The sequence below is a fragment of the Numida meleagris genome, chromosome Z (assembly GCF_002078875.1).
Source record: "Numida meleagris isolate 19003 breed g44 Domestic line chromosome Z, NumMel1.0, whole genome shotgun sequence".
NCBI lineage: Eukaryota > Metazoa > Chordata > Aves > Galliformes > Numididae > Numida > Numida meleagris.
Window position 1 is genome coordinate 10405518 of NC_034438.1, and position 25515 is coordinate 10431032.

The 25515-nt window shown below is 39.6% G+C and overlaps 1 protein-coding gene and 1 long non-coding RNA gene across 4 annotated transcripts in view; one reads left to right on the top strand and one right to left on the bottom strand.

Moving 5' to 3' along the window:
- Positions 1 to 25515, bottom strand: part of ADAMTS12 (ADAM metallopeptidase with thrombospondin type 1 motif 12) — a 180009-nt gene that overhangs the window by 105044 nt on the left and 49450 nt on the right. For all 3 annotated transcript variants that reach the window (XM_021380709.1, XM_021380708.1, XM_021380707.1), the window contains exon 3: positions 14689 to 14863. In XM_021380709.1, the coding sequence (XP_021236384.1) occupies positions 14689 to 14863 (175 nt within the window). The remainder of the gene's footprint in view (positions 1 to 14688; positions 14864 to 25515) is intronic.
- Positions 3480 to 14067, top strand: LOC110389784. The gene is made up of 4 exons (XR_002433375.1): positions 3480 to 3998; positions 8906 to 9074; positions 9935 to 10098; positions 13534 to 14067. It is a non-coding gene; the product is annotated as an uncharacterized LOC110389784 (long non-coding RNA).

The following is a 25515-nucleotide window of genomic DNA, read 5'->3' on the forward strand; positions in this document are numbered from 1 at the left end:
ACTTTCTGTGAATGGCATCTTTTCATTTTTAAGCTTTCCTTGTCAGTCTGGCCTCTAATGGGGCACAGACAACCTACCACTCAAGTGGTTCCTTTCTAGATGAACTGCTCTTTTGTGTATCAAGGATATACAAAGTCTCTCCTGAAGCTTCATGGTGCAAAATGGCACTCCATACTCTTACCAGAAAAAGGAACCAAGATCTTGCCTCATTAGGCTTTAAAATATAAGCCTTGGGAATAAACACACACTGGAACCAGCTGACTCTATTAAAGTGATTGGTTCTATGGCCTGAGGAGGGATGAAGACCATGCTCCCAGTTAGCTCCTAAGAATAGTGAAGGAGCATACACAGGCCAGGGGTCCCTCTCAGTAGTCAGAATCTTACCACTCAATGGTCACTGTCAAATTTAGAGCACAGACACAGATCAGTCTTTGCTACATGCCAGCAATGACAAAGAATACAGACATATTTCATGTATTAGTATAAATGTGGTTTAATTGTGTAGGGTTCATGGTTGCCACGCACACCTACAGTGTTAAGGTGTAGGAGTAAACAAAGGCTCAGCACTTACCTGACAGCAAAATGCAACTTACTTTTTGGCCCTACCACCACAAAAACCTTGGCAAGATTTCAAGATGACAGATTCATCTATTTTAACTTTTCCAGACCTGCAAATTAGTCAAGAATTCAGCTTTTTCAGATTTTTTTCAGAATATCTTTTCAAGAGTGGATTTGAGAGAGCTCTCCAGCTGCAACATGACAGCTATCCCCACTATAAAACACTACACAGAAATAAATGATTTCATGTCCAAACATGAAACAGGTAAAAATTAAAGAAAAAAATATTAAAAATTGGTTCTAGACAGATCTTTGGCTTAGTATTTGATGAATTGATTGATCTAATATGATCTAGTCCTAAGTTAAGTAAAAATATATGAGGATGCATTTACTTAAGCAAATTAATGAAACACCCATTAAAATACATGTGTGATTATTTCACTGAGCACTGACAAAGAGATTTTCCTGGTCTTATAACCAATAGTTTTACAACTGTCTCTTAGCTGCCTTGAAATCCTGGCTCTTATTAAAAGATGACATGAAAATAAGAAAATAATCTAGATTACACTCAACTTTTTTTCTACATCTTAGCTTAGCTCTCTGTTAATGTCGAAGACAGAACCTCATATTTTTTTCAAAGTTTACCAGAAGGTACGTCCCCTAATTTTATGTCAGCCATAGGACTACCTACTGTAGGTGGTAGTCACATCAAAGTGCAATGCATTATACAACTGTTTAGCAAAACATGCAGAGAGGAGTGGGAATAAAAAAGAAAAATGGACATACTGTAAAAACTAATATTAAGTATTTGGAATATCCCTTATAGCTTTTAAACAAACATTTATCAAATATGTGAGTCCAGCAGAAGGTTCATTAGCGTTCCTTACATAAACTGCCAAGCTTTGTTTTACTACTGCTTTTCAACATTTTATTTAGCTAGTGGATATAGACACCACCCTGTTAATCTATTTCAATCTTCAATTTCCTTCTTTTTTTTCAAAGTAGTTTCACAGTTTTTCAAAATTGTTATGTGCACTAACAGGAACAGAGAGAAGTTTTACAGCTTAAAAAGCAAGAAAGGAATCAGTCTTCTACAAATACTCCAAAATTCTGCTTGCATACCAGTGTGCTTGGCTGCTAGTAAAACAAAGATGAAACCCCAGTTTGGTATTTGTATTAGCTAATTTGTGTATTATCACCATTCCTGGAAATTCTTCAGTGCTTTTCTGCAAGATCTCCTCATTAATTCAGCTAAAGTTAACTTTACATAGAAGAAAACAAAAACCACTCCGGCATGCTATATGTTTAAATTGCTATCCACAGCAGACAGGTGGTGCCTGTCCCATTTCAGAACACAGAAAAGTCAGTCTGCACTGAGAACTCCATGAGGCTACAGTCAGCTTAGTGATATCCCAGAGCCCTGCCTACACAGTAGCACTTGCATCCCCATACACTTTTAAACAATAGAAGTTCAGCTCTGCCTTCTGTTTCCTGGTGTCCACCTACTGTTTCAACAATTATGAGGAAAACAGTGCTTTTTCCAGACATCACTCAAAACTATCACAACTTACTTCCATTAAAAAGGGACTTTAAGAACATGAGCCATTATAGGGGAACAAAGATTGAAGCTGAAAAGACTTAATCCTATTCCTTTGCTCAATGTCCATCCTTAGAAACATTCAAACCAAAAAGACTCTTTCCTAAAATACTGTAGCTCACTGAATCTTTCTGGCAGCACTGTATATGAAATTTGAAGGCAAGGTGTGAGAGTAGACAGTGGTGGATGACTGGCAACAAGTCGGTGAAATTCTGCATCTCATTTTCCCTATCTCTCCAATTTTCACAGACCTCTCTAAAGGTCTTCATGCTGCAGCCATGTCACAGACACAGAGGCCAGGGACTCCTGAATGCACCAGCCATCAGTAAGTGCACATTTCTGGCACAGCAGTCTGTTATACACAGAAAATAATCATAACAGTTTGTTTATAATTCCAATTTTGAAACATACAAAAAACCCCAACAATCTCAGTTTTAAATGTTCCAAAGATACTTTAAGAAATGTGAAGTACCAAAACTAATTCAAATGTCTGTGTTGTGTAAGAGAAATGGCTACTCACAGAATAGGTCTTCGAAGTTGTAGTCACACTATGCCTTTTAATTAATTTGGTTTAAATACAGATTACTAAGGGAAAGAAGAAAAAGACAGTCTGGAATTAATCTTGAACAGTTATTATTTCAAGGTTTGTTCAGTTATCTTTAAGAAATGCTGCATATGCTGTATCTCTTCCTATTTCTGGGGTAATACAACAGAGTATATTCGGCCTTCCTCTGGACCAGCTGTTGTTTTTTCCATTGCATTTCTCTGTAATATTTAAAATATACCAATCCCACTAGTGCTGTCAAAGGAAAAAGCACATGCTAGCACTTTGAGGGGCCTCCCTGCCCTTGGCTGAGAGCAAGTTGCTTGTATTTCAGATGATTTTACAACCTTCAAAGCCTCGGGCTCACCTCACTTTCTACTATAGCAGCAAACACAGCAGGGTCAGACCAGGCCTACAAAGGTGTTGGTCAATCTGAGAGTAATTGAAACTAATCAAGCTAACACTACATCTTTAAAATCTCAAACACACACTATTTTCAGTGTCTTCTGTTCTTCAAAGCAGAACATTTTCACAACCTTTTGAAAGACCATCATGGAGGCTCTCCTCAACATGCAAGTTTTCAGGCCTCCCCAAAACCAGAAGCCTTCAAAGTTTAGAAATCAAAACAACAGAGCAGGGACAGGCTGTGTCTGTTACTAGGGAGAACTTATACAGGCATTTGTAGTAGCAGAACAGCACAAATGAAACGAGACATGTCAGAGGAAGATTCTCTGCGTATGAGAGCTTAAGGACTCCTGTCACCAGGCAACCCACATAAGCAGCCCTGTTATGATATCATCCTGGGGCAACCTGTTCCTTATGAGTTCCTCATGAGTGCCATGGCCCAAGCCAGTGTGTTCCAGCTTCTAGCCAGAGTATCGAGCATGACGTTTGTCTTTGATTCATGTTCCCTATCAAGCACTGGTTGTCAGTGAGATTATAACTTCTTGGATGTCATGATTCTGTTAATTTTCTTTTATTTTTGTCAGACACTGGAAGGACATTGACCAGGGACACCAGCTATGATCAACGACTCTTTGTGATTGACTGCCTATAGAAAATTACGCCACAGTCATTCAGAGAGAGGAGCTATTGTGGCTCCCACAGGCAAATACCAAGAAGTTTGCAAATGTTTGGTTAGGACCGAGTTTGAGCTTTGAAATTTGCACTCCACTGGAAAGAAGATCAAGCAAAACCTTGTTAACAGACTCAACCTTTATTATTTTGTAAATGACAACCTCAGTTTTCATTTGCAGAAAGTCCCTGGCTCTTCTCTCTGGCAGTCTTGAAATTTTAAAGGTATGTAAGTGCATGGGACCAGAAAGAGAAAAATGCAGGTGTGTTTGCTTGAAAAACATCCAGTTCAAATACATTATAAAATAATATGATTAATAATAGCCTAAGGAGAGAAAAATATATTTAAAAAAAGCTGAGGAAGAGGCTGTTGAGTAATCCCTTCTCTAAACATAAAGCAATTTCTGCTGTAAAATTTTTAGCTGCCTGCTAGTATTACTGGTTCAGGCTTTGGAGGAAATCCCCTTCCTTGACTGCACTTCCTTCCCATTACCTGCCCAGCAGACAAAATTTCGTACTTCTCCTACCACCCACCTCCTTAGAGTAATACCTAACTGCTGGAATTATTTCATGGAATCATCATAGAATTGTTAACCTTCACAATGGGCAATGGATGCAACTGAGACACTGAAATTACTGTAAGACAGATAGTGGCACAGTGAATATTTTACCTGGAGAATGTCAGACAAATAATATAGAAAATGTCAGGAATAATCCCTTGCTAAAACTTCTGCAGTGGCTGTAAGTAGACTTTGATCCACACCCAAATCTCCACAGAGCTGAGGGGAATGCAGAGTAGAAAGAATTCGATTCAGCTCATTTTTCTCATCAAGCAAGTAAGAAACTTGGTTCTAATTCTAACTTTGACAGAGTGGAAGTCTAAAATCAATGCTGTACTTTGCGTTTAAGAAATATCTAAAATACAAAAATCTATTTCTATGCAGATTTAGCTCAAATACTATTTTCCAGCTGGGGGAAACATTATACAAGACCATTTTAAAATAAGTATAAAACAGAGCCAGCATGGAATTACTGTTTTTGAAGAAATGAACAAAGGACATTTTGCACAAAGGTTCACTGGTAGTGTTCCCTGAGAATAACTACAACAGTTTAGAGATGACTTTCTCTAACTTAACAGGTTAATTTATGTGCACAGAGGCTTCACCACTGGTTGTTTAAAAAGGACAAGAATACATCTTTTTCAACTGTCAGCGGTTTATGGGCTGGTTTGGCCCCGTTCTGTGACTAATGGGGTGGGAGGCCCCATGGATCCACGGCCAGGGAAAGGACGAAGGGAAAAAGGGGAAAGGGTAGGGGGATGGGCTTAAAAACAAAACAGCGGCAATGATCTGAGGAGGAAAGATAATTTACTAAATAAGATATAGGAATGCAAGATAACACAATATAATACGATATAATACAATATAATTGGAATTGAAGCTAATAAACCAAATAAAATGAGAGGGTGTCCAAAAACTGAAGGCCTTACTCTAATGCTGAAGGCAAGATGATTAGGGGAGCACACACACTGCCTGCACAAGCAGAAAGGGAAGAAGAGAGCATCTCGTGACCTGCAAACAGTTTTATCTTTCCCTCTGAACGGAAAATGGAAACAGAACAATGCAAAGTCCCCTGGGATATGTAGTTCTCTTCTGAGAACCAGGTAACCAGAACTGTCCATGGTCCACAGAACTGGAGCATTAACTCTTTAACTCCCAGTGTACTACATGATGTTATGATGTGGAATACTGATAACAAAAATCATAAAATCATGACATCAGCTTAGCTACTTGATTATGAATTGTTTGAAGTAAGTTTGAATATTTACAAGAGAAGAAAAGCAGAAAGTCAGTACAGAAGAGATTATAGCAAAAGCCGATGTTCTCTTTTACGTTCTTTCAAACAGAACCTGGGCACGCAACAGACGGTTTCAAAGAATCTTTGGTATAGTAGTTAAGGAAGCAACTCAAAACTTATGCTGTACCTTTTTGGCATGGCAATCTTATGGACACTTTTTTTTTGCATAAAGGCAGATGCCTACTTCTGCTGGACAACTCATTTTTCTAGAAAAAAAATTGTGTATTTCTGTATGATCTTTAAATGAATAGTGTCCCTCCAGGCTGTTCTATACAGCAGAGGCATTATTTGCGAAGATATCTTCCAGCAGATAAACTTTGCATAAGCCCTGTGAAACTGAGGAATGAATCTCTAAACCCTACTAAATTTCCTTTGTAACAAATCAAACCTATCTAGCTAGTTCAGTAGCTCTTTGAATTTGTGTTGAGGCAGATCTTTGTTTCCAGATACTGCATGCATAAGCAGTTAAGATGTAAAGACCTGCATAAGAAATGACATCCTGGACCCCAAAAGATGTCCATTGCAGACTGGGGTCTGGTGAAATTACTGCTATGAAATACAACGTCACAAGCAACTTGATACTGACAGAAATATATGATGAGAATGGTCCCCACAAGCAACCATCACTGGGGCTGTCAATTCACCCTATGCCCAGCAGATAATCAAGAGGGGAGAGTGGGATTTCTGCACTCCAGAAAATGCTAACAAGTAATTAGGGGAGGAGCAAGGCAAGTCCAGATGTAGCCCCACTTCTGCCTTCAAAAGACAGAACTTAAAGTTTGTTCTAAAAAAGTGACTGAAATAGTGATGGATAGGAAAATCTTACAGCTTCTTAAGTTCTGCAATACCCTTTGATTCCAGTTAATCACAAAGTTAAAACTTATGAGAGGAGTGTGACGATCTTTAACTATAATTCATTACAGAACCTTGGAATGATGGAATGGGTTGGGTTGGAAGAGGCCTTATAGTCCACCCAGCCCCAACCCCTGCCATGGGCTGGTTGTCCCCCACCAGCTCAGGCTGCCCAGGGCTCCATCCAACCCGGCCTTGAGCAGCTCCAGGGATGGGGCACCACAGCTCTCTGGGCAGCAGTGCCAGGGCTTCACTGCCCTCAGAGTAAAGAATCTCCCCCTAACATCTGACCTACATCTGACCTCTTTGCATTTAAAACCATTATCCCTTGCCCTGTCACTATCTGCTCATGTAAAAAGTCAGACTCTCTCCTGTTTATAAGTAAGTACTGGAAGGCCACAAAATGTTCTCTTCTCCAGGCTTAACAAGTCCAGCTTCCTCAGCCTGTCTTCATAGGAGAGAACTCTCTCCAATAATGCAAAACACATCTAAGTTCAAGCAGATATTGGAGCATGGACTGAAGAACACCAGTTACAAACAAGGAGTGAACAAACCATAAAGACATTGTTTCATACAGAATAACCTAGTGTCCAAGCAACGTGAGGGTCTTACAGTTTAAGTGGGTCACATACAACAGGAGGCTACCTAGAGGCTCATCAGGGACATGCAGACTTTGAAGAAACTAATTGTGAATGCTGAGCTCGTATCAGTTCATTAGCCCCATAGCACATGTCCAGCACTTCTCAGAAGAATTAGAAATCTGTGATCTGCCCAGAAATAATAAGGTAATTGTAGTTTCTTCTTAGAAAGTTCACAGAGAGTTCAGTACGACTGTGAAATTTGGCACTGAAGGCTGAGCAGCTTTGCCAGTACAGCTCTATTAATGAGACAAGGGTTCTGAGCAAGTTTTCAAACTCCTGTAAGAAGAACTTTTCCCAAATGCAGCTTCCTATGTTTTTTACTGCAACTGTGGAAATAAGGTATAATATTATTCAAGGCTAATATTCTTCTATAAAGGAGAGAGGGATGGCATATGACATGTTGCATTTTAATTTTTAAGTTTGTTAAGGCTCTCCAAATCGATATTGCAACAACTTTACATTAAGAAATCATTTTTTTAATCAAATCAATGTCAATACACTAAAAGAGAAATAACATCGCACAGTTTGACAAGGAAAGCTGTAAGCACAGATCAAGAGCAGAGTATATTCATCTACCAAAGAACATGGTTAAAAATGTTGAACCTAAGTTTAGTCTGCAACCAGACACACTTCAATGAGTGGTTAAGCAAACTCTTTCAGTGAAGACAAGGAAGAGATCCCAATTTACCCTTCAAACAATAGTAAAGTAAACACAGTGCAGCAAATACTCTTCCTTCCCAGTGGCAGAGAAAGGACAGAAAGACTCTGCTGAAATGCAGGGAAGGAGATTTCCCCCCACCCCTTTTATGGCTTTGATTTGCATTATGTGAAAAATGGCGAGTTACGGAACTTTAAAATTCATTCAGTCATTGAGTGAGGAAGCATATAATGTTTCTGATGCTTTTTGGTTGAAACAAATTACTGCTACCAAGTTACATCAACAATCTCCTTAGTTTCCTCTTAATTTCACCTTTTCCTTCAGCACAATACAAGTAGTTTAGGAAGCCATCCTATTATAGCTAGTAGGTGCTAGTCGAATACCTAAGGTTAAATTCCATTGGAAAAGAGAAGAATTGAGAAAGCATTAGGAAACCAGGCCTCAACACTCTGCTAACATTGAGCTTTTTCTGGACACACACAGCATAGAGTTTGGAACCACTTGGAGAAGATTCTGGTTTTGATCCTACTGAAGAGGAAGAATTGATGAAATATAGTATTTTCTTCCTTTCAACCCTCCCAATATTTATACTGCCTGTAACTGTTAGGCAGCCTACATCCACAGTCCACCAGATAGCAGATGCTTCACTCTAAGTCTTCTTTAGGATGAGAGGTGATGGCCTCATGTTGTGCCAGGGAGGTTCAGGCTGGGTATTAGGAAATACTCCTCCTCAAAACAGGGTGCCCAGGGAGGTGATTGAGTCACCATCCCTGGATGTGTTCAAAAACTGTGGAGATGTGGCACTTGGGGATATGGTTTAGTGGGCGTGGTGGTGATGGGTTGGCAATTGGACCTTAGTGATATATCAGCATTATCCTGTGCCCTTAAAACATGAAGTTCAAATAATATTTTAAACAGATCCATTGAACATCTGTATGCTAATGAAAATTAGAATCCTTTCTATTCCTTAAAAAGAAGGCTACATATCTGCACCTACTTATTTGTTACAAAGTTCACTTTTACTAGAAGCATTTTTGACAGTAAAGTTAAATGAACAAGGAAATCTTCTTAAATTTGTATGTCAAATGTTAACAGCTGCAAATTGAAAATTTCTTATCTCTCAGCACAGAATCCAAGATTTCAGAAACAGAAGACAACTTTCCCTTCTTCTGGAGGAGGAAAGCACAAGAAAATGAGAATAATCTAACTTATCTCTGATGAGCTTCTAATAAGCACCAAGGAAGTCTGAAGAAAAATTCTGAAACATGATGGTGTTGTGGTTTAACTCAACAGGTAGCTCTGCACCGCACAGCTGCTCACTGCCCCCAGACAGGATAGGGGAGAGCTCTGAAATATGTGGAAGTGTGAGAACTCCTGGGCTGGCATAAACATGGTTTAATAGGAAAGAAATAAGATAACCTCAAAGTAAAGGGAAAAAAAGAACTGCTGAGTGACACACAATGCAATTCTTCACCTCCCAGTGATAAAAACCTGGCCAGTCCTTGAGTAGTGGCAGTCCAACTGACCATATCTGCAAGTTTTACAATTCCACATGACTCTATGTTGTATGGGAGTCCCTTTGGGTGGTTTGGGGCTGTCCTGGCTCTATCCCCTCCCAGCTCCTTCTGCACCCCCAGCTCCTCGCTTGCAGGGCAGAATGGGAAGCTGAAAAGTTCTTGATTCAGTGCTAGCACATCAGCATGTGATCCACCACTACTTCATCCTAAATCCAAAACACAGAGCCATACCAGCCACTAGTAGGAAAATTAACTTTATCTCAGCTGAAATCAGAATAGAAAGAAAGTTAGAAACTTATGCATTTATTTCAAAAGGTTATTTGGGGGAAAAAAAAAATGCTGATATCAAACAACTAGAAACAATTGTTACATCCACTGTTAGAAGAAACTGTTTTGGAGAAACTATGCAAATTAAGTTGAGTAGTAAATGATTTAGTTAAATACAGGATAAATAAATACTGGAAAAATGTCATCATCGTTCTTTGAAAGATCTGAAAGTCACACAGCATGCATCAGGGGTTCTGCCAGCAAGAAAGGCTGCTTACATTGGTCACAATGTTCTTCCAAAAAAAGACAGGCTATCCTTTGAGAATAAAACAGTGTCCTGGAAGTTTTTTTTCTCTCTCTTCCAAGTAGTTAAACAAAGGACTTCACTGTTGAGCCAGGACCAACAGTTTATGCTGCACATTTGCAGACAGAAAAAATGAGGAGAATTCTCTGGCAGCGGCAAGTTAATCACCAACAGGCAAGATGATTATTCAGTAAAATCCTGCACTCAGACACAACCTATAGGAAAACAGGTAACTATTGCCTGAAAGAATTTTAATAGCTGTCTAGTCATTTGTTAAATAAACCATTCCACAAGACCGTTATGCAATAGTCTTAAAAATCAGTTTTGCACAGATGATGTTGCTCTGCTCCTTAAGTTCCTCCACTCCACTACTTTCTTCGTATAGCACCAGGCCAAGTACTTGTGTGCTCTCCCACCCCAGCCTTACCCTATCACAGCTCCAGGAAATGAATGCCTTCAATCTTACGGAGAAGTTTCTAAGATTTATAACTCCTCTATAGAGAAGAAGTTGGAGGCTTATGTGCAAGTAAAACTAATCTTAAGTACCAGTATGTCCAGAATATGTCCAGAACTTAGCTGTTGAACTGTCAAAATGAGGGCAAAGAATATGACAACTTCTAAATGCTTAACATTCCAATGAAATATTCTCAGAGATCTGTTTTAATACTCTAAATCTCACCTTGTTAAACTGTATGGTCTACTGCAATCATCACAGGGTCACAGTCCAAGTACAACTCAGCTACCCTAATTCTAAATCATTGCTACTTGATCCCATCAACAAACCAAGAAAAAGGTGTACATCTATTTCATATTGTACCTACCCCCTCTGCAGTGTTGCATTCTCACATTAGTGCTGAATCTGGAAGTGCTCATTTTCCATTTGCAAACTTCATAAAGCTTCTCCATTTTGCAGCTCACAAATAAGCCCAATACCTTGTGGCAGACCAAGAAAACAAATGGGAAAGAAACTGGAGGAGATAACTGCTCATTGTGTAGTGGAGATGTTAATTCCTTCTCTTCCATGCTTACATCTCAGAGAACTGTAAAGTTTTTAATGCAACCAATTTAGAAAAACCAAACAAATTCTCAAATATTCAGTTTTCCTCTCCTCCAGGCACAAATGGTCATAAAAGTTATTTGAAAAGGTCAGGACAATCTTTCTTTTATCATGCCTGGCCCTTTTCACACATTTCAAATAACACCAAGGCAGCAGCTTGCAGTGTACTGTATCATAATGCTGTTCACAAGATAAGCACTCAGTTTTGCATGCAGCTAATGACTGAGTCATCTAGTAACTGTTGTAGCAGCAGTGGGACTGTAAGGCACATACCTAAGTTTTAATTTACACCATTTATCAGAGTAATTTTTCTCCAAATATATGAAACTTACAGATACTGCAAATTATAAGTTAATTAATATAATAATTGCAAGAACACTGGAATGTAATTGCTACCAGAATATTACTTTGTGTAGATCAGAGGCAGATGACTAGCAGGGTTGGAACCTGGAGACTGATTTCGTCATTGCCACAGTAGAAGCTGTTGTGAACACACTGTACCGAGCTTTCTCCAAAAGGAGAAATGAATTAAAAATTGCATTAAAAAAGCTTAAAAATACTGCACAGGAGGTAAGAGGCCTCACCTACTCCCTCCCAAATGACTTCCCATCTCTCGAGATTTTGCTTACACAGCTAGTCTTTATACTCCTTGCCTGAAAGATATGTTTGTTCTGATGAGATGATTACCAATATCACCACCAAACTTTGTGCACTGACTTGAAAACATCCTTGTGGTTCAACTAGTCCAAGCAAAAAATCACCACTTCATTTTAACTTTGGCACTCAATCCCTTCCCTAGTGCAGGACCTAGACATGGCTCAGCTGTCCTGGTTTAAGTTAAAAAAAAAACACAACAAACTGAATCAAATAAACAACAGCACACAGTCTTTATCGTGAACCTCACCCCACAAGTTTAAAATATTTGACTCTGACAATGAGGTAAAACATGTGATACGGCAGGCAACTGCCAAGTCAGTTACTCCTCAGCCTAGTGGAGTCAGAGCTAGAACTGATAATACACAAAAATGATCACGATGTTGAATCTGTAAAATAGAACAGTAGATTGGAATTGTTTTGCTTTGAAGTGTTTCCAAAAGGCATTAATCTGGGCCATCTGTGATATCAGATACTAGAATTCTGGCATCAAACTTAAGAGCATGAACTGCCTGTAGTCTTGAGAAGGGGAAGAATTAATTTGCCACCTTTGTATTCTATGCAACAAATATTCCCCTCAGCTTATATAGTGAATATATTTAGCACAGAACTCAAGAATTAACTCACTTTCCTTTTTTGTTTTCTATCTATCTCTAACAAGAGCAACTGCTCTTTAACCATGCATAATGTAAACAGGAAATTACACTGATTTTTTTTTCTATCCTTGTTGAACAGCAGGCTACTTTACTACAATAGTAGTAAAGTAACAAAACAACACAGGAACTAAGATGTAAGGCCTTTAGAAGAACCAGTGGTTGTTATATCCTTTCACACAAGGAGCGGAACCATAATGAAGAGTATATCTTCTTTTCCCAATGCAATGCACATTTTCACATTGTTTCCTTTTATGACAGTCAAGCAGATTACTACTTGACCAAAAGCAGGCATTACCTATAAAGGCTGACTAAGTCACTTACACACAGAAGTATAAATGACAGTATACTACTTTGTGAATTCACAAAAAGCTCCCTTTGCTAGCCTGGAATACCATGAACATACTGTCAACACCAGGAATAGTTCTGTCACGTTAAAATGAATAACATCAGACAAGTTTAAAATCAAAAAGCTTAACTAGTCTAAGTCACAAAATTGCAAGGAAGCTATGCTGAGTTTGTCCCTGCATCCAGGTACAGTCAATCCTTTTCTGTCTCATTCTGCAGTATTTTAAAGGAAGGTAAAAAGTGAGCAGTAGAAAGAAAACTAGCAGACTACACAAAGCAAATACACAGATAGATACCTCATATATCCTATCTTCTTTCCATACTTAATTTTTCTTTTTGCAGACATTATTGCATACATAAAAGAAACACGAAGGACGGTAGGCATGAACATTTTCTCACTCTTCACAGGCAAATCTAAATTAATTCCTCCTACAAGGACAGGCTGAGAGAGCTGGGGTTGTTCAGCAGAAGAGAAGGCTTGAAGGTGACCTGACAGCGGCCTTTTGGTACCTAAAGGGAAGCTATAGCAAAGAAGGGGACAGACTCTTCAGCAGGGGCTGTTGTGATGAGACAAGGGGAAATGGTTTCAAACTAAAAGAGGGTAGATTTAGAATGGATATACGGAAAAAATCTTTTACAGTGAGGGTGGTGAGGCACTTGAACAGGTTGCTCAGAGACATGGTTGATGCCCCGTCCCTGGAGACATTCATGGAGATGCTGGATAAGGCCCTCAGCAACCTGATCTAGCTGTGTTGTCCCTGTTCATTGCAGGGAGGTTGGACTAGATGGCCTTTAAAGTCCCTCCCACCTCTAAGGATTCTATGGTTCTATGATTCTCTGATTTAGCCCAACAGACAGGAAAGGAATCAGAAAACGAGGGATATTTAAGTTAAAATAGACACCAATTATAGATGTTCATGACTTTTTGATGTAAGACTTAGTTATCTAACAGGTAGATACACTTTTTTGATGAAGAATAATGAGAAACAGCACCAACTAAGTCTTCAGGCTTCTCCTTCTCCTTAACCTGCCCAGTACCACAGAAGATTGATTATCTCCCGACTAGCCATCAGGCTTCCAGTTTCCTTCAACTGTCATTTCACACTGCTCTTACCCAGCAAACAGTAAGTACAATCCAGGTCTGTGCTCAGAAATAGAGTGGGGCTGAACTGTTTTTTGCTTCTTTAAATCATCAATTTTCATCACAGAGCAACAGAACTTCAGCAGCAGTCATGACTGAGAATTAGAAGTTCCAACATACTCTTCTTTTTTTTTCCACCCTCAGAAAAGAACTAACTATTCTTTAACTATTAACCCATCAGTCACAGACAAAAACCACTAAATATTCTGCACCTCCATTTGTTCGTAACTTGGGCTTTATGTCATTTAGGTTATTCATTCTCCCTACCAACACTATAACTTCACTAATGAATGAATCAAGTAAATGATTACAAAAATAATTAAAATACCTTATTTTGTAACTGGGAGATATCAACTACCCTTTAGACATGCTCCCTCTTTCCAGGATAGTCTATTAACTTGTTTTTCCAAGAAGCATAATGTTAATTATTATGGTGTTAGTATTTAAATTACTTTTACTTATGCTTCTTAAAAAAAATCCCACCTCATGGTTGATGCTTTGTGCTTTACTTTCAGAACAACAAAATAAATATTCTGGTAACACTCACAAAGAATCTAGAAATCTTAAATTTAAACCATGGATTACAGGTGAGATCTTTTATATTAAGGTGAGAATACCTTATGAAAATCAGTAATGGCTACAGTTCTTGTCATTCCAGGACTACCCAAGAATTCAAGTCAAATTACTTGACCAGTTTTGGCTTGAGAAAGAAGTGTGGGGTAAAAAGGATCAGTGCTGTGAAAAACTATCCCAGTAGTCACAAGATTTAGGTTCAGACTCAGAGAGGAACCTAGATGGATGGTCACAGAGATGTTTTGACTGAGATGCTCTTGTTTTGCATAATCACTTTTTCCTTTTCCAGAATTTAGGAAAGCCTGGCATAAGGAATGGCATAGACAAGTGGAAAATAAAGCTGCTTTAAAAAAGGCACATAGGAAACTGGCAGAAATTCAGCAACATTTGTACCATTCACTCCACATGCTTGTTCTTCTTCCACTGGGATTGCTCGTCTTCTCCTTAGAGCATTTTGAAGGGTATTTGCCTCATAGACAATGTGGGGTTGGGGTGTTCCCTTTTTCTGTAGATGCTTTTTAATGGGTTCGATGAAGTAATCCCCATGGGGCAGATGGAAATATCCAGTCTGAAAATAAGCATAAAATAGTTAATCTCTACTTTCCAGGACTAGAAGTCAAGAACAAAATAGACTCTTTTCTCATCACCATCCCTGGGCTTTTCTCACAGTGAGTCACTACACTGCGGAATCAAAATACGAAAACAATAGGTTTTCAGCATTCATTTTGCAGCATACATCATGGCTGCTTTGTACCTCATTAGGGTGTAAGAGGCTAAATGAGAACAGATGAAATATCTTCTTCCTAATATCCTGAAATTCCATGTAGTGAGGCAAAGGCTTCCATATCTGTGCAAAGCCACTGAAAGGTCAGGAGTTAATTAGTCAAACATGATGCACTGCAAAGAGTTGCATCTTGTTCCTCTGGCATTTTGCAGCTGTTCCTCGGAGAACAAGCCCTGAAGAGAAGCTATTTCATAAGCTAAAAGTGTAATTCTGCAACTACTGAAATGCTACAGATAACACAAACCGGCTGAACTGTGTGGTCCACTCTCAACTCAGATAGCAAACCCACCCAACCACCCCGAGTCCACAAGCTTCAAGTAGAAGAAATAAGCAATTTGTTGTGAATTATAATAAACTATTGTGATCATACAATAGACTGGCATAAAAAACGCTGTAAAGTTTCTTGCACTACAGCTTCGGTATCAAACTCCTAACTTGAACTGAGTAGCCTTTGACAGGACCTTTGAAAGCCATCTGAACTACATAGGATTCATTTACATCTCCTGCTGAGATCCAAGAGACACCTGCAACTGAGCACAGCCTACGTCCCTTGAGTCTTAGTTTGCATTTCTGCAGTAACTACTAACATTGCAAAACCATTATATAGATAGCCCCTCCCCTCCAAAGCACACAGAGCAATACAAAATCTAAAGCAAATAATCTATTAACACCACAGCTCCCACAGCCCAGTGCGGATGTGGCAATAGATATAAAGGTATCCCACCCATTCTTACAGCCCATTTTTCTCTTCGTTTTTGCTCTTGATGTGGTCAGTGCAGATTTCTTAACTTGCTCTGGGACAGGACAAAAAACAGCAACACTGTGATTCTTTAGTTGCTGTATTCAAATGTAAAAGGATAGATAAATTGAAAAACACTTTTGAAATAATATGAAGTCTTCCAGTTTCCCTGAACAGTTGGGAAAGCCAGCATGAGAACAAGGAGAAGACGAAACTCTTTGCAGCTTGCCTCACCACCTCTTAAAAATGAAGGCCCTTTCCTTCCAGTTTTCCACAGCAAACAGAAGTTTAAAAGCCAGAGACAGCCCTTGGTTTGAAGCCCTTGTTACACCTGTAACAGGTTCAAGACTCAAAGTCCCCAATGACTGTTCATTAGGGATTGCTGTTACTGCTTGTGTGTTTTCATTTCTTTTTCTTTAAAAAAATGAAATCAAGCCTATCAGTGCTGAAACATGAAGCCAAAACTGCTCAGGTTTCTTTTTAAATTATAAATCAAGGCTACTTTTGACACAGACTGAAATGCACTATAAAAGCAATGGATCGTACGTTCAGAATGGATAAAAATGTCAAGAAAGCAGGAACATACAGCACATGTATATATGGAGGCTAGACCAGGAAATCAGTGGATGTGTCTTTCCTCCTGCTGCTAAAGGAATCAAAGCGTTGGCACAGATCTTTGCCCATTCTGTTTCATTCCACAGGACTCAGTCTTCCTTTGATATTATATAAGTCTGGGCTATTTGACTTTCTTTTCCTTGCATTTTTAAACCAGTGGGAACCAGGAAGAACTAGCCATCTTCACTTGAGACCCTGATTTTGTAGGGCAGAGTGATTAGTTGTTACTGGCTAATTGTGTCAGAGTTGTCTCTGTAAGAAGAAAGGCAATCAATATTAAAAAAAAATGTATATTAGTGGTGACCTCATTTACGAAGCTCCCACAACAATGCTTGCATGTCAGAATTCTGCTATCCATCCAAGTTTTATGGAGCAGTAGAACAAATACAAATTTTTCATATTTCATTTCATATCTGATATTGCCCATATAAACACACATGTGACAGGAAATGTTCATTGAGCCAGCGGCCACTGGCTACTACAAAACCCGGCTTTGGACCTTCCACTGACTTTTTTTTAATTCACTTTCCAAAACAGTATTCTCTCTCAGAATGGAACATCTGTTTTCTCAGCCTTAATGCTTTTTGCCATAGCAGTTCTATTGCAAAGTCAGCTCTGCTCTCATACAGTCACGACACTCCAGACCAGATGACATTTCATGGACATCATTTGTTAAGCTCTGCAGTATAATTTCCCTGTGCCAACCACCTGAGATAGGAATCCTACCAGTCTTCCTGTAGATCAGAGATGAAACCAGTTCTCCTCCTGCTCTCTGCAATAACTGCATAACTGTACTAGTCCCTTTACTACTTTCATCATAGCTTTTACATACCTTCATCATTTCATCAGGAATATATGGGCTACTTGAATCTTGTCTCTGTGTGTTTTATTCTTTGTTTGGATGGGCAACTGAATATGCACAGAAACACAGCGGCACCAGCCTTCTTTGACTGCTTGTCTCTTCTTTGTTATGTGAGGCCTCCTGCACTTTAGGCAGAAAAACTGGAAATTTTGATGTCACTTACTTTCTGGAAGAGGGCATGTCTGTGCATCTTTCCCTGAAGAAAGCCTGTTCAAAAATGAGTAACTTTTACATAACAGCTTTAACATTTGTTCTTTTAAAGAGGTTGATAACAGCCAGAAATTCCACATGTGTTGGCTACAGATCATTCTATCTTTAGACAATAAAGGCTGCTTCTATGTTCAGCATCTAAACCAAAGTCACTGCAAAGTATGAAGAAGACTGGCACCCATTTTTAGCAGGGAGGCACTCCAGACTTTCTGGAGTGTCATCAACTTATAATGCAATTTGTCACAACAGCTTCCGACACCCTGAGAGTATCAGAAAGTCTCTACTTATTGCAAAACAATTAAGCCCGTAAATTAACAAAGCCAAGTGAGAACTAGAACTGCCAGCATCTCAGAATAAAACAAGAAAAAAACCTGTGTTTATAGGTTACACGTGATTTATCATGGTTGGCTTGGCAATACTACTGGAGCGCCCACACAGACATTTCATACGTTAGTTAAATGGTGAGTCCCCACAGCCAACTGGTGGGATGGTATGGAAATATATGAGCCAGCTTTGCCACCAAATAGAGTACAAGTGTACCTGTCAGGCTGCTGACCAAGCACTTCTGAATCACAGCCAGGGCTTGCTGCAGTTTTTTCATTTTAGTTCTGACCTCAGGGCAAGCCATGAAAAAATATTTAACCTCAGCCTAAAAAGTGGTTTGCAGAGCAAGAACATGCTTCCTTCACTCCTGTTTCTTACTGCAGGGTTGAAAGGCATATTAAAAATCTCAGTGCTAGTAAGACTGCAAAGACAGAAAAGGCAGAGGTGCCTGCTCTGTGGATAACAAATTCCCCAATGAAGTAAGAGATTTATAAGAAATCTCTCACTTGAAGTTTGTGCTTTGGGAGTTTTTGAAAGTTTGAAATTTGGATGAAACCATCATTGCTACAATACATAATAAAAGTAATGCCATTACATCTTACGGTAAAGAAAGTTGCTTTGATGAGTTCCCTAGGGCAGGACCAGGCCAGATCTTAGGTTTCCAAAGGTGTCAATTACTGTGTAATCAAATATCTTTAAGTGCTCTCTCTTCCCCGCAGTTTCACTATAGGGGTATCCTCTATGTCGCTGGCCTGAAACTGATGCATGTACTGCCTTCATTTTTCTTGCAGCCGCATTTGCATGGTGCTATACATATGAGCAAAGAAAGCTGGAAGAGAAACTCTGGAAGAGAAACTGGAAATAGAGGAAAGAAAATGATCTGAACTATATTTCTCCCAGGCACAAGTCTGAGAATATGTAAGGATTCTTGAGACCAGTTTTAAATACCATTCTGTACATGTGTACAGAAATGTTTTCTTTCTTGTGTTATCTGACACATAAATATAACAGTGAGTTCTTTTATGATTTCAAGCTATGTATACATAAAATATATCTTTGTTTCCTCTTTAGGAGTTTTCAGCATCAACTTTTCTTCTTTTTTTCTTCCCTGTCTTGTAGCACATTTGGTGATCTCACGAACTGCAGTTCCTGCACGCATCCACGCAGCCACAGTATACATAATTGATCCTCATTATGAAATCCTCATCATAAGTAAGAAAGCTTTATTTAAGTTTATTATAAAATGCAATTACAAAGTTCAGTTTTTATCAGAAAAAAAAGTGATTGTAGCCAAGTTTCATTTTTTTTTTTCATGAAAAGCTACTGTATAAAATGATAGTAGGAATGGATCAAAAGTTAGGTGATATGGTGGTTCTCTCAAGGCCCTCGGGAAAAACTAATTTTTTTTATTTTGACATGTTTTGGTGAAGAACATTTTCCACTCAACATTTTTCACTCAAGCACCTCATTCTCCTCACACAAACAGCTCTGTGGACATGTTGCATCTCCCACACTGCATATTGCTCACCATGAGACAATATGAGGACACTTCCAACTTAAGGTTTTAAGCCAGATGTTTTGATTTTCAGAAGAAATCTTTGTTTTCCAGTAGAATTTTTGCATAATATTTCTCCTGGTGAAATGTTCAGGTTATTATTTTTTTTTTCTGTCAAAATATATTTTCTGGCAGCTTTTTTTAATTGATTCCACATGGGAAGCTGAAGCAGCATCCTGGGGGAGAAAGGAGAGTAGCCTTTGCCTTGGATAAGTTTTGCAATTTGTACTTCTGTGTCAGACAGGAAGGACTGGAATTAATGGATGTATGTCAGGTAAAAGGGCAGAACAAAAAAAGAATGCAAACCTTGCTGTCTAAGTCTGTATTACAGAGCAAATTGTTAATAATGACAAAAACAACATCTGTAATGAGAGCAATTTGTTACTTTCTCAAAGAAGACTGCAGTATTTCTGACAACAGGGCAGCAATAGACTCTGAAAACATAGTATGTTTTTAGAAATTAAATGAAACCAAAATAAGAAGAAAATATTCCAGTTTTACCCTTAAGTAATTTGCTCCACAGCCACACATTACAACTGCAATGTGTGGTAAGAGAAATCCAACTTGAGTAAAAGAATTTTCTAATTTAAGAAAAAAATCTACTGTAGGAAACAGAAGCATTCCCACACTAATTACCACAGAACTTCAGCCTCAAATAATCAAAACTGAACTAGTGAAGTAAATTATCTGTAAACATTACACATGCTGAGCTCATTTACCTTTTTCAGATTCTGATTTAATTGCTTTCTGAGCATTTTTCCCTCCAGGATCTTTCTATGTGAAATATCATCAGTTACTCCCGCCAGCTAAAACACAAACATTGTGACATGAGGGTCCAAGCGAAATTTCATGTGCTTCCTCAGGTACAGTTACAAAGAAATGGACCAGCCATGCCATTGCTTGGGCAGAGAGAAGGTTTAGGTTCAAAGAGACCAAGTGCCAGGTCATTCTCTTGGGTCACAACAATCCCAAGCAATGAATGCCACAGGCTTGGGGCAGAGAGGCTGGAAGGCTGCAGGGCAGAAAAGGACCTGAGGATGTTGGTCGATGCTGAGCTGAACATGAGCCAGCAATGTGCCCAGGTGGCAAAGAAGGTCAACGGCATCCTGGCTTGTATCAGAAATAGTGTTGCCAGCAGGAACAGGAGGTGATCGTCCTCCTTTACTCAGCCCTGTTGAGGCTGCACCTCAAGTACTGTGTTCAGTTTTGGGCCTCTCACTACATGAAAGACATTGAGGCCCTGGAGCATGTCCAGAGAAGGGAAACAAAGCTGAGGGGTCTGGAGCACAAATCTTATATGGAGCAGCTGAGAGAACTGGGACTGCTCAGTCTGGAGGAGGCTCAGGGGAGACCTTTTCACTCTCTACAATGGCCTGAAAGGAGGTCATGGCGAGGTCGGTGTTGGCCTCCTCTCCCATGTAACAGCAAAAGGGTGAGAAGAAATGGTCTTAGGTTGCTCCAGGGGATGTTCAGGTTGGATATTAGGAAAAAATTTTTATCCGAGGAATTGGAACAGGCTGCCCTGGGAAGTCGTGGTGTCACCATGCCTGGAGGTGTTCAAGAACCATGGAGATGTGGCACTGGGGTACATGGTAAGTGGGCATGGTGGGGATGTGTTGGTGGTCGGACTAGATGATCTTAGTGGTGTTTTACAACCCTAATGATTCTATCAAGGAAAAAGCAGTTGAAATAAAAATCCTGTAACTAAAAGGCAAACACCAGGATTTGTGCAGTCTATTTAAAGAGCTGTTTAGTTTACAGAGTTAATGGCATTACCTATTTGTTTGCTTTAGTTCATATAAACACTTTCTCAGTATGATTCTATGATTCTAAGGCTAAGGCTAATTCTCTTTAAGATATTGAGAAATCTGGCAAAACAGTTTTATTATGAGCATCATGCGCAGAAAACATCAGCACTCCAGCTCTTTCAGAGTTCTACAGAAATAAATGATGTTTTCATCAGGATTTGGTCACTGGCCACTAGCTAGACTGGCATCACAGACATATCCCATCAGACTACTTTTGTTATGATAGAAGATCCAAAACCGAAAGATTACTGCATGGCCATGAAGCTGCTTAGAGCCTCATTAATCTCTGTGCAGCCTTCTGCTTTGACATCTCCCGTGGCTCACAAAGAAGATGAAGAAGTGTTCCCACAGCTTCTACATCTCTAACTGTATCACAGGCACTTCATGTTGTCTAATTGCCAGACAGCCTTCCTTTTACCTTCCACATTCTCATTTTCCACTTTTGAAATATATCCCATTTAATCTTCTTAAGCCAGAATGGTGCTCCTTTGCTGCATACAAAGCTCAGACACACCATTTACAAAAATTTATCATCTATTAGGGGAGAAACAGTAACTATCCGTTTTTATGGTCTTAAAGTACAGCAAAGATGACATTTATTAAATCTTACACAACTTCCAGCACTGCTTATATTAAGTAGAAACAAGCATGTGTTCGCCACAGGCTGAGCACCCAGCAGAGTGACTGCATGACACAGCTGACTCGTAGTTCATTAACTCAAACACAGTTTGAGTGCTTATTCTATTTGCCAGTGTGATGGACTTCTGAGGGTTCTCTGAAGCTCACAGCACTGCAGAGGTCCTGAGCAGTTCCTTTGTAGTTTGATAGCTAACAGGTCCACCATGCCTTTGGAGATAAGGCTGCAGCCCTTCAGGCTGCCTGTCTGCCCAAAGCCAGGGAGATGACGCTCTCACAGGGGCAGGCTAAGTGGATGGCACCTTGTCTGTGCTCTGAGCCCAGCTGTGCAGCCTACAGCAGCACTCTCAAACACGAAGCACAAGTATGAGTCCTTCCTCCTGCATAAGTCAGCTAGGGCACACTGGGCAGTACAGCAAGCAATGAATATAAAAAGGTATCAATACAGCTCTCCTTTAGGCTGAATCTAATAGCATGTTTAATCTAAACTAAGAAACAATTAACCTTTACTATCCAACCCGAATGACATCACGGTATTTTTCAGTGTTTGACTCTCTCCTATCCTTACTCTCTCCCTCCTGTTTCACAAAACCCTTGTGCACTGGAAGTTTTAATGGCAACTTGTACTGCCAAAAACAATCAATCAATCAATCACAGCATAACAACAAAACCAAAAAATAACCATCAGCTGCTTCTTCAAGCACAGGAGGCTTACACTGACTACAGTCGTAAGAGAGTGAGATTCTTGCCTTCATTTGACATCCAAAAACAACTTGGCAGGTGTCACTGTTCTGAGACAAAATATGTTTTCCCAGTTCCTTCAAAAACAACCCTCAGTTTGGAGAAGTAGGGAAGAGCAACAGCTGCTTTATTCTTGGAAAATGCTCTTGGAAAATACTCTTGGAACATATAATTTATGTCTTTTGAATTAAGCTTGTTCAGCACTGTATCTAAGGGATTTACACAGTACAAATACTTTTTCCCACTCCAGTGTCAGAACAGCCTCTCATGAAAATAGAAATCAACAGTATAAGAGTGGTTTATACTACTTAGCTCATAAGAACCCTTGAGACTTTTGATAAGAGAATAAGAAGTTCTAAAACTTTGATTTGGAAGACAGTAAACTTTTATAGTTTGTGAAGCTGATGACATTTAAAGGTTCAGTGCCTACAAGAAACTAAAGAGTAAAGATTTAGATACCAAACTGGTGAGAAGTTCCTTGCCTAAACTTATTTCTATTAATAATGGAAAAACGAGCAAGATGATCCATGAATGTGGCCTCTAATCCTAGAGACTGAAAGTACCAAGACTGTTTTGTTTTCCTGCTCACTTCTATTCTGAAACTAAGTCCATCCTAGCAAGCATGACAATGTTAATACTGCAGAGCTCAAACTTTCTTAGAGAATAACTAAATATTTATATTTAAGCAAGTGACAAGTGGCATTGTTTCTACTGACAAGTCTTGTTTGTATTAATGTGACCCACAGGAACTCTACTCAAAAGCCAGAAAAGCAGAAATACAAATGATGAACCAAAGAGCCAGCTGCCACGACATGTGCAGATTGATGGAAGAAAGCACAATTATCCCTTTTTGCTGTGGATCAAAGCCTAGCTAGCAGGAGCTTTACTCTCCTGAAGAGTAGAGCAAGGGAAGGTCACAGCCCAACTTCTGCTGTGCAGAAAAGATTTTGTTTGAAGAAGCAGATGATTGAGGGGTAGAGTAACATCAAACTGGATTCCACTGACCCATCTGCTGACTCTTCTCCTAGCTTTATTCTGTCCAGCTCCATCCTACAGAGTTGTCAAGAGCAGATGGCATAATTTGGGTCTGCAGTTGTGACCATAGGCGCATCAGAGGAGAAGGATTCTGCCTCTCTTTTCTCCAAAATCATGAAGGCACTGGCTGTGCACCACAGACAAAACTTAGAAATTAATTTCAGCATACCTCCAAAGCATCACTACACCACTTACCATGACACTGTTGCATCAAGGTGACCTGAAAGGCAGCAGTCCAAAAGATCACTTCCCCGCATCACACCATAACCTCAGAGCAGCACTGTGACACTGAGATTCAGCTCAGTGCCTGCTGAGAAATTGCATTCTGTTCAACAAGTGCGTGAAACATCCTGCCCTTGTTTCTGTAAGAGGCATTAGAAAACAGCTGCAAAAAAACTCTTGCTCTGTACACCCTTGCAACAGGCTGCGAGCCGCACTCCAGTGGCAGCATACTGCACTGTCACTGAGAAGGGACGGAGGGAGAATGAGTTTATCAAATCAAAATACTTCATGAAAAAGGAAAATTCAGTCCCCTGTTGAGGGCAGTCACAGCACCTTAAGATACCAGTATTGAGGTAGTGACAGTATACTGAAAAGGTGATTTTGTTTCACAAGCAATTGTTATACTGAAAAAGGACCGAGAGTAAGAAATTAGGTATGGAAAGAGAGGGATGAACAAATGAAATAAAACCATAAGAACCTTCAGAGTCCCAGAATCTGGAGAACAAAGTGCAGTCTCTAGCACAAAGATGATGCGTAGCACAAGGCAGTCTGGGAACCTGCGTGACAAAAACTGGTAATTGCAGCAGAATTGCTACACTTCTGTTGGCCTGAGGCAAACCATGTGTCACTCATTTGATTTTCCCTGTTATTTCTGCCTGTCTGTTGAAGGAGAACTAAGTCATTTTACGACTGCATCCGGCACACAAATCTAGTACAAGCTCCAGGTCCCACGCATAACAATGTTGAAAGCTGATCAGATTCTGCATTGGGCTCAGGTCATTTTAAGAGCATAAGGTACGCAAGCAGACTCTAAACTTATTTTAATTCCCACTCCCTAAGAATCTTGACTTCTGACTGAAATTCATCTATTTTGATACGAGAGGTACACTGTGCACACTTACGTATCATCCAAATTACCTGCATGAGTGAGACACTACAGCTTGCAGGCAGAACAGCATCTCTCTCAAAGTTGTAGAGATGACTTGAGCTTTGAGATTGAAATTCATTAAAACACACACGCACACACACACACACACACACACACACACACACACACACACAAAACAGACATAGGACAAAAACAAAAGCAAAACACTAAGAACTAAAGCTTGCAGAACAAACAAGAACCCTCAGTCAAGTTTCAGCTCAAAACTTGGCAGGATGTATGTTCAAGAAGAATCAAATAAAATGCAAAGTTGGTGCAAAACCAGAAATTGAGTAAACTACTTATGCTAAAACTAGCATAATTAGATCTCTGCTAATTCCAAATTCTTTCTGCTGAGAACTAAATCTGACCAAATGCCAACCACTGCCACTGAGGTGCTGAATATTGTAGCTCCTACTGAAGCTGCTGGAAGTCAGTATGTTCAGTGCTTTCCAGAGCAAGACCCAGGGTAAATTTTGCATCTTCAGGCTCTGTCTATGGAGGAGGAGATGAGTGCATGTGTTTGCACTGCCCTGCTGGGGAAGAGTGACAAGCACCCTTCTAACTTCTTCTTCTAATTACACATGGAAAATAATAGTATCAGATCAAGGGCTTTTCCAGTCACCTTCAGACCTGTTTTTGTGAGGAAGTGATTGGCTGTGCTGACAGCAGCTGAGGGCAAGCACAAAGAGGCTGTTCTCTTGGATTCTGCTGTTGTAGAGACTTCTGTTGCAGCAAGCTTCTCCCAGTGCCTGTTCAGACCA